General features: G+C 38.8%; 1 protein-coding gene across 1 annotated transcript in view; it reads right to left on the reverse strand.

Moving 5' to 3' along the window:
- Positions 1-20,930, reverse strand: part of LOC307141746 (uncharacterized protein) — a gene marked incomplete at its 5' end in the record, with an annotated part of 252,555 nt that overhangs the window by 44,220 nt on the left and 187,405 nt on the right. The window contains 11 exons of the mRNA XM_079842185.1: positions 2,195-2,236; positions 2,412-2,465; positions 2,626-2,670; positions 2,846-2,881; positions 11,414-11,491; positions 12,133-12,174; positions 16,068-16,157; positions 17,743-17,796; positions 19,969-20,022; positions 20,475-20,519; positions 20,848-20,883. Coding sequence (XP_079698311.1) covers positions 2,195-2,236; positions 2,412-2,465; positions 2,626-2,670; positions 2,846-2,881; positions 11,414-11,491; positions 12,133-12,174; positions 16,068-16,157; positions 17,743-17,796; positions 19,969-20,022; positions 20,475-20,519; positions 20,848-20,883 — 576 coding nt within the window. The remainder of the gene's footprint in view (positions 1-2,194; positions 2,237-2,411; positions 2,466-2,625; positions 2,671-2,845; positions 2,882-11,413; positions 11,492-12,132; positions 12,175-16,067; positions 16,158-17,742; positions 17,797-19,968; positions 20,023-20,474; positions 20,520-20,847; positions 20,884-20,930) is intronic.

Consider the following 20,930-nt stretch of genomic DNA (forward strand, 5'->3'; position numbering starts at 1 on the left):
TTAAAACTAGAGATTTAAAGCACAGTTTTTGAAGAGTGTGAATGTGCGCACATGCTCTAGCATGTAAAAACGAGTCTATGATTGAATCTGTAAATAAAGCAAAATAACTGAGAAAAATGACTCCTCATTACTCCTCAGATGTCATGTCTATAAATTATAGCAAAAAAATCTAGCATGAATTCGATCGCAAACTAATTCAATAAAAGAATTAGAGCACTGTGTACATTTTAGCGGTGAGGTTGTGAATTGCAACCGGTCACCGCTCACCCCTCCCTTTCAAAGCACATAGAGAAGCTACGGTGGCCGACACAGGACAAAAATGTAGTCATCGGAGACAGCAGAGAGTGACTAGCGCTCTTTAGAGCAGTTTGTCTGTTTAGGGCTACTGTAAAGACATTAGCAGTATGTAGCAAAACAGGTGTATGTAGATAGAAATGGCTCATTCTAAGGTAATAAAAACATAACGGTTCATAATGTACGGTCTTTATACACCACTGAAAACATAGTTATGTATATCATATTGCATTTCTGTCAATTGATCCTCATAAATAATACACACTGCACCTTTAATACTCCACCACCTGTGTGACATCATTAACCAATGTGGTTGAACGATAAATTTCCGACAATACGGTTTCGGGAAACAGTCGTGACTAGCTAGTTGATTTCTTCAACGATGTATCGCACTATGGTAGTTATGCAGTGACTTACGTTGTTGTACGAGAAACACACCCCTGGTAATCTGAGTTGCTAACATGAGCTCTTGAAGCTCCACCCTCTTCTAGAAAGGGGGCCGGGAGCATCAGCTCATTTGCATTTAAAGGGGGACACACAAAAAATGGCGCATTTTTGTTCTTCCCAAAAAATGACAATTTTAACATGCTATAAAAAAGATATGTGGGGTATTTTGAGCAACAACTTCACATACACACTCTGGGGACATCAGAGACTTATACATCTTGTAAAAAGGGGCATAATAGGACCCCTTTAAAAATATGATCGTTAAATTTAGTTCTTTTAAGATAAGGCTGTTATTTAGGCCTATATTATAGGTTATTTGTTTTGCTTGCACTGTGATCTTAGAAAATAGTGCATGCCAGTGTCGATGTTTATATGCAATGATTTTGCGTGTGCTGGACCACGTAATTTATATTTGAAATGCTCATTATGGTTTAGTATTACTCCCCTGACTAATCAACTAATAGCTTAAATAAATGGGTAACAGTTGACTAGGAAAACCTTTAGTCAGGGTCTGACTCTCTGTCTGTCTATCTACTGTATCTACATATTTGACTCCAGCTCCAATTCAAACTCTGCAGAAAGCAGTCATGCGCTTGCTTGTTCTTTTGACATTTAAGTATGTTTTGATGCATTTCCTTTTCTTTGTGTATGAATCTAAACTTGAGATGAACTACATTACATTAGCTACTGTAAGTAGCTCAATGTGTTGTTGTGGTTGATGGTTCACTCCTAAGAACCGCACTGCTTCAGAATTTCAGCAAATGGGCATTTATCTTGTCAGAAGTTTCTTCAGTCGCAAAGAGATGAATGCATGATGCCCAAACAGACACATAAAGAGCAGTGGAGGAGGAAGACAGATCAGAATGTACTTATAGGCAAGAATTAAAGGGAGTGTGTTGGAAGAGTGTTTCTTTTTCTAAGCGCTGAATATAAATGAATATAAAGAGTTTCAAAGACAGTAATACACCAGACAATTAAATAATTTATAAAACATGCTTGAAAGTTATTCATAGCAATTTCAGATAAAATTGGGCTTTACATTCCCTCTGGCTATAGTCTGTCATTTGTGTTTTTTTTACTCAAGTATAATGTATAATGAAAGGCAATTCTTTTGAAATCTTCCAATTTTATAGAGGAAAAATAAGCTTTCTCTAGGTAACGCAGGGTTAGATCCATACACAATCTGACTGAAGGGAACGCAGTTTTAAATATAGATTTATATTATAGTTTGAGATGTCAAACTATAACTATTTTAGTTTGAGATGTCAGGTTTCAAAGTTTGCAAAGATCTTGCTGATATGCATCTAAACGGAAACTTTTTTGGGAGCATGAGGTCTAACTACAAATTCAGCATCTTTTATTTATTTATTTGAGCTCTGTTCATACTTCTAATGCTCAGCATCCAATAGACTGCTGTGGAAATAAGTGTACAGATAGCTGGATGGAACAGTACCTTCAGTAATGTCCCCATGTCTCCCACAATGGGTAGTGCTGTCTGAAAGAGAAACATTATTTGGAGCAGCAGTAGATACAACATAAAAAAATTAGATGCAACACAAACACAAATATTTATTATATTCTCCATGAAGTAGCCATAATCCAATTATTTTCATTAGTGGAGCACAAAAACAACCCTTTAAAAAAAACAGCTGCACAAAAAAGTTACGAACCGGTTCTCCGGGAGGTCCAGGGGGCCCTGGTCTGCCTTGTGGGCCTGGAGGTCCCTTTCAAATTAAGTAACAGATACATGTATATATATATATAAGTTTATTTGATGTATTTAGGATTTCTTCAAATACTATAATTCACACATATAGGAATATACATTGGATATTTCCACCTTTTGACATAATATGAATGCAAATAATTTAAAGCACTTCTCACCATATTTCCTGGCAATCCAACTGTCCCTGCAGGTCCACGGGGACCCTGTGAAAATGACACCATCATGCAAATTCACTAAATCTAGATTCAGTCTTTTATTAAACTTCTAGAAAAATATGTAACAGTGAGGTATAAATATACAGTTATATGCAAAGTGACATAATTTACATGCTTGGACTACATGTAATTGATGATTTTTGGATATTAATTAGTCCTTTACCTGAATTCCTGATTCCCCTTTAAGTCCAATAAAACCCTAAAAAGAAAGAAATATTAATACAAAATAAAGAACTTATCTTATAATACTGTTGTTTTCAGTCTGATATGCATTTACTAAAAGGCTCAAATCCAGAGGTGTCAAGTAACGAAGTACAAATACTTCGTTACCTTACTTAAGTAGAAATTTTGAGTATCTATACTTTACTGGAGTAATTATTTTTCAGCCTACTTTTTACTTCTACTCCTTACATTATCAAGCAATTATCTGTACTTTCTACTCCTTACATTTTAAAAATAGCCTCGTTACTCCTATTCCATTTCTGCATGTTTTCAAAAAAAAAAAACTATCCAGACAAATCGCGCCATCCGGACAGAGTGAATTTGATTGTGGTTGGATGAGAAGGATAAACACAAACCATTCCGACACCCTATTGGGTTGTAGGCGATCAATCACGACTGCACCTGCACAAATCACACACCATGTTGCCAGATAGGGCGGGTTCTCGCCGATGAGCACGCACTTTCAGCCAATCAGCGATCAGCAGGCAGACGTGCTCAGCCTCATTCATGACTTTAGCCGGGTTTTTAGCGCGATAACTCATAGCTGTGTATTCCAGTGATCGCTATGCCAGTGGCATAAATATACAGTAAGTTGTATCTACAGTAAAGAGTGGGAGAGTGACTCAACTCTCAAACGTGAATTACACCTGTGACACGAAGACTCTTTTTAAATATAACCGTGACTCCTGTCCATCGTCATATACACACTTAGGACACCTGACTGCAACTAGCAACCCCTACAGCTGCTGAAAGAGCTTTAAATCAACGATTAATCCATTTTGACTGTGCTAAGTGCATGTGCAATGTACTTCACGAAAGACATACTGTAGTTTTGTCAAAGCAAAGTGCAACACAAAGGTAAGCGCATTGTTATTTATTTGTTGACGGATTATTGTACAGTATAAATGAATTACGCATTTTGACAGTGGTGTGTGCATTAACGTGTGAAATGCCTGTTAATTACATTGCTTTTTCCAATCTCTATATTGGGCACTTTTTGCAAGTAAATTGGCATCTTACTGTTGACATTGAAAATCTTGTGTTTTTCTAAGGGATTGCTGTTTTGACAGTTTCTAGCTGGACATATAGTCATATTTGAACCATTGTACTGGGATTTTTTTTTTTTTTTTCAATGTTCAATGTTATGCTTTAAGGAGATAAAATGGTAACTTGCTTATCAACATTGATTGGTATGGCAATAAAATAATATCACATTATTTTGGCAGTTAAAGTTTTGGGGTTTTTTCTTGGAGTGACTAGTTGCCTATATTGTAAGAGGTGCAAAATTGTTATCAATAACCATTTTTTTTTAAAATATATATAAATGTACATTTGGTGAGGTTTTTGGGCTGGAAATTGTTGACCCAATCTGGCCACACTGATCACACATTCAAAAAATGGTTATTGATAACATGCCTCTGAATTTTGACTTTTTGCACCTTTACAATATTTATAGGCAACTTGTCATCAAATCTTCCACTCCATGAAACACGTTAATGCTCAGTAGTACACAATATGGTTCTTTAATGTATTTGCATTGTCCTAAAATGCGTTCATTTTCAATGGGAATATATGCGGCTGAAACGCATAGCCAAGTGCATCTAAAAATGTTCAACATTAACTTTTTAATATAACATTATAGTCATTATGGCCTTCAGAAAAATGTTTTTTTGAGGAGGTGGGGTATGCACTGTGGCGCGGCCTAATCTTTTGTCCTTAAAGGGATACTTCACCCAAAAATGAAAATTCTGTCATCATTTACTCACCTTCAAGTTGTTCCAAACCTGTATGAGTTTTTGTTCTGAAGATATTTTGAAGAATGTTTGTAACCAAGCAGATAGAGCAACCATTGACTGCCATAGTAGGGGCAAAATGCTATGGCAGTCAATGGTTGCATATAATCTGCTTGGTTACAAAAATTCTTCAATCTTCAGAACAAAGAAACTCATACAGGTTTGGAACAATTTGAGTAAATTATGACAGAATTTTCATTTTTGGGTGAATTACCCCTTTAATGGCATTTTTTCCCCTTACATTACTTTTACTTTTATACTTTAAGTAGTTTTGAAACCAGTTACTTTTACACTTTTACTTGAGTAAAAAGCTTGAGTTGATACTTCAACTTCTACAGAAGTCTTTTTAAACCCCAGTATCTATACTTCTACCTGAGTAATGAATGCGAATACTTTTGACACCTCTGCTCAAATCTAAAGCTACTTGGAATGCTTTTATATAGAACTTTGTGGTTGTCTGTGGGAATGTAAGTGTTCCAGGGAGACCTTAGAGAAATTCCTGTTTCACAAGCCCTATTCTTATCTTAGATAAAACTTATCTCCCGTATATGATGTCAAGGCTTCCTTGTTTCTCAACATGGCTGGAAATGATGGCGCCGCCGTGCTCGGTCGCCGTTCAGGTCGCTCCGCTAAGACTTTGCTTTTATTTATTATTCTACTCTCTTTTACTCTCTATTTTTTCCAACGGATCATCTGCTTTGATCTGTTACGACAGCAAAACACTTCTGGAAATTGGTTACCGCTACACTGACCTGTTTCAGGACACTTTCTCCAATCTTCCATCTGAGATTCGCCGGGACGCCGAGTTGAACAATGGCCACTCGAGTCGACGGCGAAGATTCAAAAAACACCGCGGGAAACGCGCTGGGATCCGCAACAGACTGAGAAAAAGAGCATTCAGTCCTCCTCTCCCGAGCATTTTGCTCGCAAATGTCCAATCCTTGGAGAATAAGATGGACGATCTTAGAGCCAGGATAAGTTTTCAACGGGACATGAGAGACTGCAACATCTATTGTCTGTCCGAAACATGGCTCACGCCAGCGGTCCCGGATACAGCCGTGACGCCGTCCGAGAACTTCTCTGTTTTTCGGATGGACAGAACAGCCGAGGCCGGGAAATCTAAAGGCGGTGGAGTGTGTTTCATGATAAACAAGAAATGGTGCGATCCTAGGAACGTCTCCATTCTTTCGCGATCCTGCTCGCCTCACTTGGAACATTTAACTATCATGTGCCGGCCTTTCTACCTACCGAGGGAGTTTTCCTCGGTCATCTCCACTGCCGTTTATATTCCACCACAAGCAGACACGGGGCTGGCTTTATCTGCCCTCCATGATGTGACCAGCGGCTTCATAAACAAACACCCCGACGCTGCTTTCATCGTCGCGGGTGATTTTAACAAAGCAAACCTAAAGAAAGTATTGCCAAACTTTCACCAGCATGTCTCCTGTCCCACACGAGGAGCAAACACACTGGATCATTGCTACTCTCCGTTTAAGAACGCCTACAAAGCTCGTTCACAGCCAGCTTTTGGCAAATCGGACCATGCCGCCATTTTCCTCACACCGGAATATAAACAAAGGCTCGTTCAAGAGCCCCCGGTGAGGAGGGAAGTCAAACGCTGGTCATCCCATTCAGAGATCACGCTACAGGCAGCTCTTGATGACGTCGACTGGGACATGTTCCGCGCGAGTTCTGAAGACGTCAGCGAGTTCACAGAAGTGGCGCTCTGCTTTATTAACACACTGACAGAGCAAGCCACACAAACAATAACTATAACGTCCTTCCCTAATCAGAAACCGTGGGTGGACAGTTCAATTCGCACTGCAGTAAACTCGCGCACCACCGCTTACAATGCCGGTCTCCTAACGGGGGATATGAGGGAGTACAAAGCGTCATGTTACGCCCTCCGGCGCGCCGTTAAAGCCGCAAAACTCCGCTATAAAGACCGAGTGGAATCTCATTTCCAACTCAACGACTCCCGGCGGATGTGGCAGGGACTAAGAACCATCTGTGCTTTTGGAACTAAATCCTCTGCAGAGGTGAGAGCTGATCCGTTACTGGTGAACGAGTTAAACTCTTTCTACGCTCGCTTTGATGGTAATCGCGGCAGCGCGACTCCGGCGAGTGACGCGTCAGAGAGAGTCCCTCAGAGCAGCAACGGTCACGTGATCTCTGTCTCGGAGGACGAGGTTCGGAGGGCACTCAAACGTGTGGATGTCAGGAAAGCTGCTGGGCCGGATGGTATTTCAGGTCGTGTTCTGCGGTCCTGTGCTGATCAGCTCGCAGGGCTCTTTACATCCATATTCAACGAGTCCCTTGCTACATCTGTTGTCCCCACCTCCTTCAAACGATCCTCCATCATCCCTGTACCTAAGATCAGTAAACCCTCTTGCCTAAATGACTATCGTCCAGTGGCTCTCACATCTTTAGTCATGAAGGTCTTTGAGAGACTCATTAAAAACAACATTTGCTCCTCCATTCCTGACACTTTGGACCCTCTTCAGTTTGCCTATCGTCCCAATAGATCGACTGAAGATGCCATTTCTCACGTCCTTCACTCCTGCCTCACTCACATCGACAGCAAAAGTGGGAACTATGTCAGGCTGCTATTTATTGACTATAGCTCAGCCTTTAACACCATAGTTCCCATTAAGCTAACACACAAACTCCTGGATCTAGGCCTGAATTCTTCTCTCTGCCTCTGGATAGAAGATTTCCTCACTGGCAGACCCCAGGCGGTGAGAGTAGGCCAGTTCACCTCCACCTCCATCACCCTGAGTGTTGGAGCTCCACAGGGCTGTGTGCTGAGTCCCCTGCTCTACTCTCTCTACACCCATGACTGTTTGTCCACACACAGCTCCACCTCGATCATCAAGTTTGCTGATGATACTGTTGTCCTGGGTCTCATCTCCAACAACAATGAGACGGCATACTTGGACGAAGTGGAGCAACTGACATCATGGTGCCAGGACAACTGTCTCTCTCTGAATGTTAACAAGACCAAAGAACTGATTGTGGACTTCAGGAAGAGACAGCATCGGTCATACTCCCCTCTCATGATCAGCGGGACACCGGTAGAGAGAGTGAGCAGCTTCAAATACCTGGGTGTGAACATCTCCGAGGATCTGACCTGGACTACACACATCCAGACACAGGTGAAAAAAGCCAGGCAAAGACTGTACCACCTGCGCCAGCTGAGGAAATTCAGGGTTTCACCAGCCATCCTGAAAACTTTCTATCGAGGGGCGATAGAAAGTGTCCTGACTCAGTGCATCACAGCGTGGTACGGGAACAGCACCTGTCACGACTGCAAAGCCCTGCAAAGAGTGGTGCGCTTATCCGAGCGCATCTCAGGCTCAGCTCTCCCGTCTCTGCAGGACATCTACACCAAACGCTGCAGAGGTAGAGCTACTAAAATCATCAGAGACATTAATCACCCTGCAAACTCTCACTTCACCCTGCTGCCATCTGGTAAGCGCTTCCGTAGCCTGATGGCAAAGACTGAAAGACTCAGGAGGAGTTTCTTCCCCCAGGCCATCAGACTCCTGAACTCAGTCACGTGACTCACTTCACCCCCGCACACACATAAACATCCAGTCTTTTAACATTAACATCCACATACTGCAATTGCACTGCACTTTACGTCCCTATTGTTACTGCGTAACAACCTGTAATAAACCTTGCACATTATACTTCTTTATATATACATATTATATATTTTATGTTAACCACTTATTTTTAAGTCTACAGTTTATCTCACTTATCATATCCACATATTTTTTATATTTTTATTTTTATCTTATTTCCTATTTTTATCTTAACTTGATTTATTTATAATTCTACTTATGTTAATACTTTTTATTCTAATTTTATTCTATTTCTATTTAATTTCTTGTAACTGTTATTTGCACTGTCCATGGAGCGGACCTGTTTACATTTCACTGCCAGTTGTATATTGTGTATATAACTGTGTATGTGACAAATAAAACTCTTGAATCTTGAATCTTGAATCTTGAATCTTGAGTTCTAAGAAGAAAAACCGGCATTGGACACGGCAGGAGACACTCTGCAAATTGTATATAGTTGTATGATGTATAGATGTATATATGACCCAGCACACAAAATACTATACACTTTAACGCAGCCTCCATTCTTCGCGAAAGATGGACAAAAACCTTGAAGAAATTATATACAACCCCGCCAAATCACAGAGATGCAGATTCGCACATGACTAATAGTATCACAGGACCTCTGTGTTCAGTGAAATATGGTAGGTCATTTGCGGGGGAATTTTAACTTTACAGAATACGGACATGATTCGCACGGGATTAAGATCACAAACAACCTCTGCAATTATTACAAATTACTAGAGGTCACCAGGTAATACTAATCCCGTGCGAATAGGGCTACAGACATACTTTGCGAATTTAATCCCGTCAGAATCTGCAAATCAGTGTTTTTCTCACACAACCTCAGGACAAATTACCTACTTTCTAGGGCAAACTCAACAGTCCTCTGAGAAATCTAATCCCGTCTGAATGCGAATGTCTTTGATTGCTGATACTAACGCTTGTCCTCATGTGCTTTTGACCTACTTCCTTTTGCGCACCAATCTTCGGCTTGCTTTCATTTTCGATTTGTATAGATAGTATCCAAAAAAACAAATAACAATCAATAAATAGAGGCAAATCGCAGAAACTGCGATGACTGCCCATTTTAATATCAGTGTCAGTTAAGAGTAAGATACTTGTCTACATTTCTCTGCTCAATTATGCAAGTTTGTTATAAACATGAAATTTACTTAAATAGGGTTTTTCTAATAAATTAAAACTATGTTAACAAATAATAAATGTACGTCATAAATTATGCACGCAAACATAGCACATGACTTTCTGTCATGCTCACGTCTAAAAAACACACACTCCCACCTCTGTAATAAACATGGAGACGTTAGTCCCATCCGAATTGGTACATGAAATCACAGGTGTTGAGTGATAAGAACAGTAAGTCAAACCTCGTTTAGAAAACCAGTCCCGTCCGAATAGGGCTTATGTATGTGTGAAAAGTTACCTTTCCCTGAGATTCAGCCAAAACTACTGCATGATTAGATTATCTTTTACATATTTTTTTTAAGATTTTGGAGAATTTTTGCCTTTATTGGATCGGACAGTGAAGGAGAGACAGGAAGCGAAAGGGGAGGAGAGAAGGGCAGAGGATCGGGAAAGAACTACAAGGAGTCGAACTCTGGTGTTGAAGCGCTGCCCGACATTTACGTCTAAAGGCCCATTCACACTACACTGACAGACACAGACCATTCCAATTCAGCATGTGCAATCTGCGAAAACAAACTCCGACAGATGCCAACAGACTACGACAGCGGTAACACTGATTCGACAAAACCCGACAAAGTGTCTGTTGCCGTCTGTCGGAGCAGTGTGAATTGGCCTTTACTTTAAGTACCGGAAGTGTTTGTGTCTTTGCAAACCCGTATAACTCAGTGGAACAAAATAAAGCAACCGTCAAGCTCTAATTCTGACAAAAAGTACTTTTTCATCTGACTTGTACAGTACAGTATATTCCAAGTCTTTTGAAGCCACGGACCGTACCATATTTTTGCATGTGGAACAGACTGAAATTTCAGCATATCTCTTTTTGTTCACCGCACAAAAAAGTTAAAGGCACAATATGTAACCTTGCCTATTAACTTTACTATAGTATGAACTATGAAGCAGAGCAGGGCCGAGTGCTGTGGGAGCTGAACGAGGCCACTAAAGCGACTGCCAATGAGAGACGAGCACGACAAGCAGCTCGACAGCAGTGGAGCTTTTATTATGCCACAGTCGCCACTTCTGCTTCTTCCGGTCATTTATCATATTAGATACATTTGTATTTTGAAAATTATGTTATAACGTTCCTCTGTGCGTTCGTTCCGCGGCTGCTATGAGACACTATACAAATGCTGTATTACTGTACAATAATTAGTTTTCTGTCTATAAATGTATCCAAATAAAAGGAAATCGAGGGTTCCACGTAATGATGTCACTGATACGCGACGCACGGACACGGCCTGTGTCCTGGTTAAAGGGATAGTTCAGCCAAAAGGAAGGACCAGGACATTTTTTTGATTTTCAGACAAACTCTGATTGTTTGTCTGAAAGAAGAAAGTCATATACACCTAGGATGGCTTGAGGGTGAGTAAATCATGGGCTAATTAAAAATTTTGGGTGAACTAACCCTTTAAACTTGCTTATTTTTCTGGATTTAAACATTCTTGGAAACATCTGGGATAATGTAAGAACACAAGCAAACAATATATATATATATATATATATATATATATATATATATATATATATATATATATATATATATATATATATATATATATATATATATATATATATATATATATATATATATATATATATATATATATATATATATATGTATATATATATATGTATATATATATATATATATATATATATATATATATATATATATATATATATATATGTATATATATATATGTATATATATATACATACTGATCTAGTGGTTTTTGTAAATTTTAATAAAAAATCTTACATATTGTGCCTTTAAGAACAACATGAGGTTAAGTAAAGGAAGTAAATGATCACAGAATTTCGATTTTTTTACTGCACTATCCCTTTAAATGTAGATAATTTGAACATTCACATCAAACAGGTACTTACAGGGGGTCCGATGATTCCAATCCCAGGTTCTCCTTTCTCTCCAGCATCTCCAGGTACTCCAGGTACACCTCGCTCACCCTGGCAGAGAGAACCCCCCGAAAAAAGTTAATTCAGCCAAACTAAATAAACTCAGGGTTGAGTAAGTCCAAAATTCACAAAACAGTCAAGTAATGACAGTTTATGCAATAAGGCTTGGCTGAATAACTATTGTGGTTTTCAATGAATTTGTTGCTATAGCAACATCATGAACATCTTCAGCCAGTAATATATTTAAAATGAAACACTTACAAACAGATGCTTACACAGCAGTAAAAAAAGAGATTTAATGAAGCGTTTAGCATAAGCAAATCATTTATGACAGCATGTAACTGGTTTAAAGGAACGTTCTGCGTTCAGTACAAGTTGCTCATCACAGACAATTATAACTTGTAACTTATTTGAAACAGTAAACACAATTTTTATTTTGTTTTAAACTACAGAAACGAGTCAAAATTATATTCTCTGGTAATCAAAAATGTCACTGATGAACCCAGAACTTTCCTTTAACTATTCACAATGCTGATATTTCTTATCACACCAAAAAAAAAGTGGACTAAAAGACACAAGGAAGCAAAGCGCAGGGTAATATGACTGATATGAACTCGGGGGATGTTCCTTTGCAGATAAACTTCACAAGCGCAAAAATTGAATAAAAAAAAAAAATGTTCACAGTAACCAACCTTAGGGCCCCGTGGCCCCCGTGGACCAGACCCAACCTCTTCCTAGAGTAAAATAAGAGATGAAATACAAACTTAAATCAAGACCATGTTCTTAAGACTTGCGTAAGATTCAATTTCAGCCAGATAAATAGACACAAGTGATGAACTGAGAAACTTTTATGGAAATAGTTGGCTGCAAAATCAGTGTTCAGGAATACAAAAAGTAGTGATGCTACTAAAGCCATAAAATAAAGAAACAAAGAATAGTTTGTTTTATATATATATATATATATATATATATATATATATATATATATATATATATATATATATATATATATATATATATATATATATATATATATATATATATATATATATATATATATATATATATATAGTGAAGTCAATGTAGTGTTTTATTTTTACATTTATTCATTCAATATCATACTTAAATGCTGCTGTACAGCTCTGAGCGGCCACTGTAAATCTTTATATATATTTATTTTATATTATACCATACACTAGGAATGTGTACAAGTTTTTTTTTTTTAAGTTTTAAGTTTAAGTAAGGTTTTTCAAGTCTTTGAAGTAAAATAAAGAAAGAGTATTGCAATAATTAAAAAAAAAAAAATTCTCCTTAACCTCTTTCTGTTCCTGTCGCCTAAGAATAGAATAGCAAAAAACTGATGTGACAAGCCATCAGAACCGAACCGAAAACTGTGGTTAAAAAACCGAGGTATGTATTGAACCGTGGACTAACAACTTTCCAAACACTTTTGTCAGTTGTTTGCAAAAGTAGCTTGCAACTGGAAAAGCTACAGTATTCTGAAAACAGAGTTACTGTCACACTACTAAGCAAACAACTTTTTCAAGACCACTTCAAATTAGTATCTTATAGCTTGACAAGAAATTTTTTTTAAGTAGTTTCTTCAACATCTCTAAATATTGCATGACCTTGTTTTCTGGAGTTGAGTACAATTGACAGCAAATTTTTAATTGTTTTTCTCTGTGTGATTTGCAAGTGATACTGTAAGAGCCGACAGTGCGAAAGAGTTGCAGTAAGCATTATTTGCTATGCGCCACTGATGGAAAATAGATTTTTGTGGTCAGCAAGAATTAGATTAGCAAGTAGTTTTCGCATTGCAGGCTGTTTGATTTCCATGAAGACGAAATACAGGATATTAAAGTATAGTGAACTGATTAAATAAATACAGCAAGGCCTTTTTAAGAAGTTGGATTAAATTGAAAAGTGTGTGAAGTAGTAGTGGTAATAATAGAAACATCCACTTTCACAATCCATTCAATCCAAATGGATCAAGTTTAACGTTTTTTCCCCCCTTCAATTTATATTATGCAATAATATTAATAGTGCAGAATGAGACCAGGGATGTGCATTAAAATGTTAATAGTGCCAGTTTTATTTCATTCGTTCATGAATTTCCCTCTTTTCCACTAAAACAGAAATGATGAAGGTGGCTGATGACTTCATGCTGTATTGATTTCAGACCAACAAGCCATCATTCAACTGATCAACAAGTGCTCTGTCTGCCCACCACCCATCTGTCTATAATGTTTCATGCTGGATTTCTTGCCACCATTACAGTTAATATGCAGTTTATCTCCCTCTCTTGCAAACAAACATAATTTCTTAGGTCTGAGTCCAGCTGGCATCTAACTAGTATCAAAACTGTGAAATCAAATTTGACAATTGGCCCTTTTCCGTCATGGTTGGGTAAACTTCTATAGTGGTGAATGAGAAATGTGACACTCCACAATGGTGTTTTTACAACTTAAAAAAACAACAACAAATAGAGAGCGTTTGATAACCGCAGTCAGAAGAGAAAAAGATTTCAGCGTCAACTTTACCGTCGCTTCCACAGCCGCTGTATTAGAAACACCCTCACAGAAGTGTTAACTAGTTTTTTGTAATTTGATGCATATTACGCATACACAAATTACGCAGTACTCGTTCCGTATCTAAGGGAACCAAGGTTACGTTAGTAACCGAGTATGTTCCCTTGCGATACTACACGAGTACTGCGTCGTTCGTCTTATTCATATAAATAAGACAAGACGCTACGGGGATAATACAATTACGCCGTGCTAGGTGTAGGGACCGTGGAGGGACGAGGAAGGTTTAGCCTCCTGGAGTCTTTAAGGAAGCGAACAACAAGATCGTTTCTTCCTATAGACTGCTCTGCTATAGGAGCATGTGAAGCTGCTAGCCACAACATAGACTTTAAGAGTAGAGGGGGAACGGCCTCTATCCATTAAGTCTTGAAGGAATGACAATATCTGAGATATGTCACAAGTTAGAGGGTCGCCGCCCTGGGTTTTGCACCACGAGGCGAAGACGGCCCACTTTGAGGTGCAGAGATGTCTTGTAGACGGAGCTCTGACCTGAGAAATAGTGTTTAGGATATTCTCAGGGAGGTTTAGGGGCTCCCGTTGAGAAGCCACACATGAAGGTCCCACAGCTTGGGTCTGGGGTGCCAAATTGTCCCTCTCGCTTGGGAGAGGTCCTGTCTCAGAGGAATCGGCCATGGCCTCAGCAGCGATAACCAAGACAGCTCCGAGAACCATGGTTAGGTCCTCCAAAGAGGAGAACCTTGTGGCTGCCCTCCCTGGTTCATCAGAGCGATCGGGGGGAACACATAAAGAAGGAGGCTGGGCCAATCGTGGGCCAGCGCATCCTTGGCTTTTGAGAAATGTATTGGGCACTGATGATTGTTTTCTGAAGCAAAGAGGTCGACCTCTGCCTTCACGAAAACATCCCAAATCTTCTGAACCGAGCAGGGTTTTCTTTAACTTTACGAACTTTACGAGTTTCACTGCGTGATTGTATAAAGGCTTTAGCCGAGAAATCTAGACGCACCCTAGCGACAGCAAATCTAATTTGCAGCCAGGGTAGTCTAGCAACTCTCTGTTGGCTTGCGAGCTGGAAAAAACAAACTCTGGTCAGGCCAATCACATTGTGTATAGAGTCGGTGGGCGGGCTTAACATAATGATGGCTGAGTTGACGCAGTTCCGACTGCTACTTGTAAACAAAGAAGCTGGCAAACAGTGTTAAGCTTTTTGTTAAGCTTTTCTTTGAGAAAAGAACAAAGAACGGCACTGAAGTCATTCTTAAGAAAGGAATATGTGTTCAGAGTTTTGCTGACCGGAAACGGCGAAAGTTTAATCTATCAACTACCTCCGCTTCACCTTCTACGTTGCTCTGGTTGGTTGTAGCGCCATCCTATTGCGTGCAGAGGAAATTTGAAAGACAACCGTTTATCCCGCCCCTCGGATTGAGCCCTGCCAATGATGAGTTCCCAGACCCAACATCTTGATGTGGGTCTGGCTTGTCAGGCTATAAAGGCTTCAGAATCGGATAAAAAGGAGTTTTCCCCGTAGTGCCCTGTCTTATTCATATTAATAAAACGAATGACGCAGTACTCGTGTAGTAGCCTATCGCAAGGGAACTTTCAGATCATTGACTATTTTTAGATCTGAGAAAACCAAGAAGCCGGACACTGAAGCAAAAACCTCAATTAGCTCGATTTTAAGAGAAACAACTGAGCTATTTAACAGATCTGATTGGTTATTTCTCTCTCTCATGACTTGGACAGGTGTACAATTAGGATAGTTTTACCAAAGCGGTGTATTAGCATGAACAGTTTTTCATTGTCACAGCTGAAAACAAGGAGCTGTCATCAATAACCCCGGCTGCTGGCGGAGGAAGAATGCATGTGCAGCAATGTCTCGCATTAGCTGTTGCAGATTTACAGGAGCATAACGTCTTGGTCAGTGGGCCTCTTAAATCTGAGCTGTCATCAAAGTGGTGGGACGTTGGATAAGTGTTGAGTGATATTCTGTTTGTGTCTATAAGAGGTGCTGAAAGAGATGATATTGAGTGGGGAACATGGAGGTGAAGAGAAAGAGAAACACAGGAATGGTGTTGTATACCTACCCCATTGCAAAGTCCGACAGAGCAGGGCTCTCCAGGTTCACCTTTGAGGCCTGGGGGGCCAATCAGTCCTGGTGCTCCGCCTGCATCCCCCTGCAAATACACACCGACAGCTGGCATTTAGAGACACTGTCACCTCCAGTTTGTCATTTGACAGGTTGAGAAGGGCCGCACAAATGCACACACATGCCCGCCTTCACACGCACATACAAAACAAGAGCTGGACGTAAATATCACCGACATCTGGGGCAAATGCCAACAACCTGGAATCGCCTCACGCAGCTTCAGAGGTGAGCTGAGAGACTAAAAAAGCTCACTAAACTTCCGCTACGCTGAACTCACTCACATTATTAAAAACTGAGATCTGAGAGATTTTGAAAGCATTTTCACTAGTTGACTTTAATTTTGTGCTCTGAACAAAAAAGAACAAATCAAACATATTTGCACATTTGAATTATTATTATTGGAGGAAAATTAAATGTACTTAAGGCCCCTTCCTGCCATAATGCAATATCTTAGTCTATTAAGACATAAGATCAACATAAGTACTTGGAATATTTACAGTAATAATACAATAAAATTGACTAAAATTAAATAAATAATATAAAACAATATAAATATTTTTCAGTAATTAAAATAAAAAAATAAATATAATATTTATACATCTAAACTGAACTTCAATACAAAAAGTTGTCTTGGCAATTGAAGTACTAAAATAACTAACTAAAACTGAAATAAAAAATAAAGCTAAAAACATAAAAATATAAAAATGACAAAAGCAAATCAAATTATTAAAACGTAAAAAATTTATATTCAAATTAAGAAATGACATATAAAAATAAAATACCATTCAAAATATTAATAAATATAATAGTATATAAATAATACTATCATTCATTCTTTTTCTGGCTTTCTGGGTTTTCACTGTAATACAGTGGAGGGCGCTATTACACATCTTCTGAAAGAGTACTGAATCTCCTGATCAAAACACATGCGAAGAAGACGCAGTAACAAGTGGTATCATATGTAATCACATGCATATGTAAAATAAAGCGATCATCAACATTAAACAGCATATAAATCAAAACTGTCGAACGTTACTGAATGAAATGTCGACCCAGGACAACTGTGAAGCTTTGGGGTGTTGTTGGATCTATTCCATCTATGTTTTGATCATCGTTCTGAATCTGATCCAGATCTAGTCTTTGACAAAAATGTGATTTTCTCAGCTTTTTGCTCGAAATGTTGTTTTTTAAAAGAAACTTCCCCACATTCAAGTGTTGATAAAAAAGGCATGAATCTAGAATAAAACAGGTTCTTCTTTTTCTTTTGCTAGATTGCATGTTCAGATATTTATAAAACGAAATATTCCGGGGGCCATGAAACTTTTGTCAAAACGATCAAAAATGCTGGCTCTGGCCGGCAACTTTTTTCAAAAAATTTCAAAAGGCTTCTTTTTTTTTTTCAAAACTATTCCATCATGCAGCTTTTTATCTGCTTACAGCTGGTGCAAACTGTCGAAATGCACAAGCAAAGCACAGCTCAGTGAAGCCTAATGTGAACAAATTCTTCTGAACATGACCTTGTGCCTCAACATATGCAGAAACATGGAAAACATCACATTAGAAACATTTACACTGTTACACTGTGCTTCCAAATGCACAATGCTCTTGCGTACCTTTTCTCCTTTCATTCCATCTTTTCCAGGCAGTCCTGTCTGACCGGGAGAGCCCTGAAAAAACGAGGAGCGATAAGACACATGCCTATCAGCTTTAGCAGTTCCTGAGCAATTCGCTTTTGATTTGATCCCTAACATCCCCCATCCCTGTGTTCCCATATTTTTGGAATAAAGGCAGATGCTTGTTAGCAGAAGCAGGTGCCGAGAACAGATTGTGATGCTGATGCTGCTTCCTCCCACACGTAGAGAACTCAGATGTACCCGTCCCTGCAAATTAATTCTCAGATTACTGATTGATTACTGATTGTCTACGCAACAATTTACAGTTCTGCATCCTCGTTTTTCTCGCCTTATTTATAAGTGCATTGTCTTTTTCTGTCTGTGAGCGAGAGTGGGAAAAACTAAAAGGATGTGGAGAGCATGATTCAAATCAAACTAGATTTTTACTGTTTTGTGGAGTGTTTGCCCGTGCAGAATTCACTGTCATTATGCTAAGACGTTGTGGGTGGTTGCGAGAGCATAAACAGTTGCTTAGATATTGTGTGTGTGTGCGGGGTTGTATTTTATGTAGCCAGAATAATTCATCCCCAAGCCTCTACACTCTTAAAAAGCCTCTTTATTGACACGTGGTTCCATGAAGAACCTTTAAATTCACTATGAAATCAAAATATCCTGTCGATCAAAAGGGGGCGGAAAAAAGTGTCTCATACTCATACTGTGTGCGAAGAAAATCTCTCTTGTGTTGAATTAAGGGCTGTCAAAGTAAACGCAACAATAACACATGAACATTTTAAACAATGATAAAGCAGGTTCTATTTGACCCAATGAATCACCCGTAGTTCAAGCCAGGGTTGTCAGTTCTGCACTTTTTACTACACCAAACATTACTTGTAATGTGCCTCCCATCCAATAATCCCAAAGAGCTTTGTTACTTCTGATAACTGTATCACGAAATTAAAACTATAAATGGCGATTTGACGATCTTAAATGTGACGTGACAGATCGTTGTAGCGCCAAAGTTTAAGCGGCAGCTCAAGTCTTGTCTTTTCTTTTACTTAAACATACATGAACATCAAAAGGTATGTTGAAAAATACCAAAATGTATCATGTACTTGCTCAATCAGTGTTTTAACCGCGGAAAGACTTAAATAAAACAGCTTCTGAACAATGTCACTTAACATTGCATTTACCTCAGGAAATTATCTAGTGTTCACAGTTTATTAGTTAGCTATAAAAACACTAGAGAGGAGCTTATTTTCTGGAAATTATATATGTATGCTTGAATACATTTGTCATGAAGACAAGTGTTTAAGAAAACTACCTTATGTACAAACATTTCAGTTTTTATTTGAGTGTAATTATTATATCTGAAAATAAGAGCTTCAGCAAGAACCAATGAGGATCATTCTCATGTGTTACACAGCACGTTTGAGCTTCTGCAAGAACCAATGAGGATCATTCTCATGTGTTACACAGCACGTTTGAGCTTCTGCAAGAACCAATGAGGATCATTCTCATGTGTTACGCAGCACGTTTGAGCTTCTGCAAGAACCAATGAGGATCATTCTCATGTGTTACACAGTACGCTTGAGCTTCTGCAAGAACCAAAGAGGATCATTCTTGTGTGTTACACAGCACGTTTGAGCTTCTGCAAGAACCAATGAGGATCATTCTCATGTGTTACACAGCACGTTTGAGCTTCTGCAAGAACCAATGAGGTTCGTTCTCGTGTGTTACGCAGCACATTTTAGTTTCTGCAAGAACCAATGTGGTTTGTTCTCACATGTCAAGCAGGTTCAGTAGAGCTTCCGTTTATGTTCACTGATTAATGTTTAATTGTGAATAAAAGCCTAAATTAAATCTGTTCATCAAAAATTCTACTACATTTCTCAACTAAAGATCTCTTTATGATTTTTTTTGCATCAAAGTTGTAGTTACCTGTCAATGGAGGGACAGAAAGCTCTCAGATTTGATTCAGAAGATAATTGAAAGTCTTACGGGTTTGGAACAGCATGAGGGTGAGTAAATAATGACAGAATTTTCATTTTGGGTGAACTAGCCCTTTAAGAAAATCAAACTATCAATATCAGTGGAGACATTTAGTCATTCGGTGCCTATCTAAAAAAAAGGGTTCTTTTTTTTCAAGTTGCCCCATTCAATGTATTTCAATATGCATTTTTCAAAGCAGTGTGGGAAAAGTTGAGAAACTAGTTGTTTCCTGCTTACCGGGTCTCCTGGAAGACCACGGAGGCCAATGGGACCAGGCTGACCCTCCTTTCCCTGCAAGAACACAAAAATCATGTTAAGATCTCTTCATATGAACAGTATGACCTTATTTCAGATCAAATAAAAATACGCTCTGAAAGCTCTTGCTTCAGGTACTCTGATTTTTTACCAGCTGTGAAAATTGTAGCATTGTGACTGCTTGCTATTCTGAGAGGCTCCTATCGGTGCCCTTAACCAAAATGAAGGCCACAATCAGACACTTTTTGTGACTGAACCCATTTAACCCAGCAAGAACTGGTTGCAATAAGCCACCCGTTAGAAAGCTTTTGGCTCTGGTCAGTAAATCAGCGAGATCATGGCAGAGCTGCTCTCTTGCTGGTCAATTATGTTGAAAAGGTCCACAATAATTGCATCACACTAAAGTAAAAAGACTTTAATGTTCAGTCTGTCTTGGTCAACTCCCAATATATCAGAATGGAGGGTTCATGGAGACAGGAAGTTCATACCTCAAGTCCTGGTGGCCCTGTCAGTCCAGACAATCCGCTAATGCCCTTTATGACAGTTAAAGGAAAAAACAATAGAGTAAGAAAAGAAGAGAGAGAGAAATCAATCCTTCTCAGAAAAGTGTGCCATTTACCAGAACATGTCAGAATAAATATTATATTAGAATATTCTGCATTACAAAAAAAGAAATACAGGCATTGAGGGGTATTTTAATTTCAATAAAAATAAGTTTAGATTGATTTTTAAATATAGGTAAATCTATTATGTGACTAAGTTAATTGTATCACAAGGACAATGCACAAATGGCAGAAAATTAAAGACAGGTCACTTAAAGTTTAATTTGCTCCTCTGATGCCAGAAACAGACTTTATTTACCTGTAGACCTTGTGAGCCTTCAGAACCTTTTTCACCCTGGTGAAAGAAGAGAACATACTGAACGCAATGCATGAAATCACATT

The sequence above is a fragment of the Gobio gobio genome, assembly GCF_949357685.1.
Source record: "Gobio gobio genome assembly, chromosome: 18".
Lineage (NCBI taxonomy): Eukaryota > Metazoa > Chordata > Actinopteri > Cypriniformes > Gobionidae > Gobio > Gobio gobio.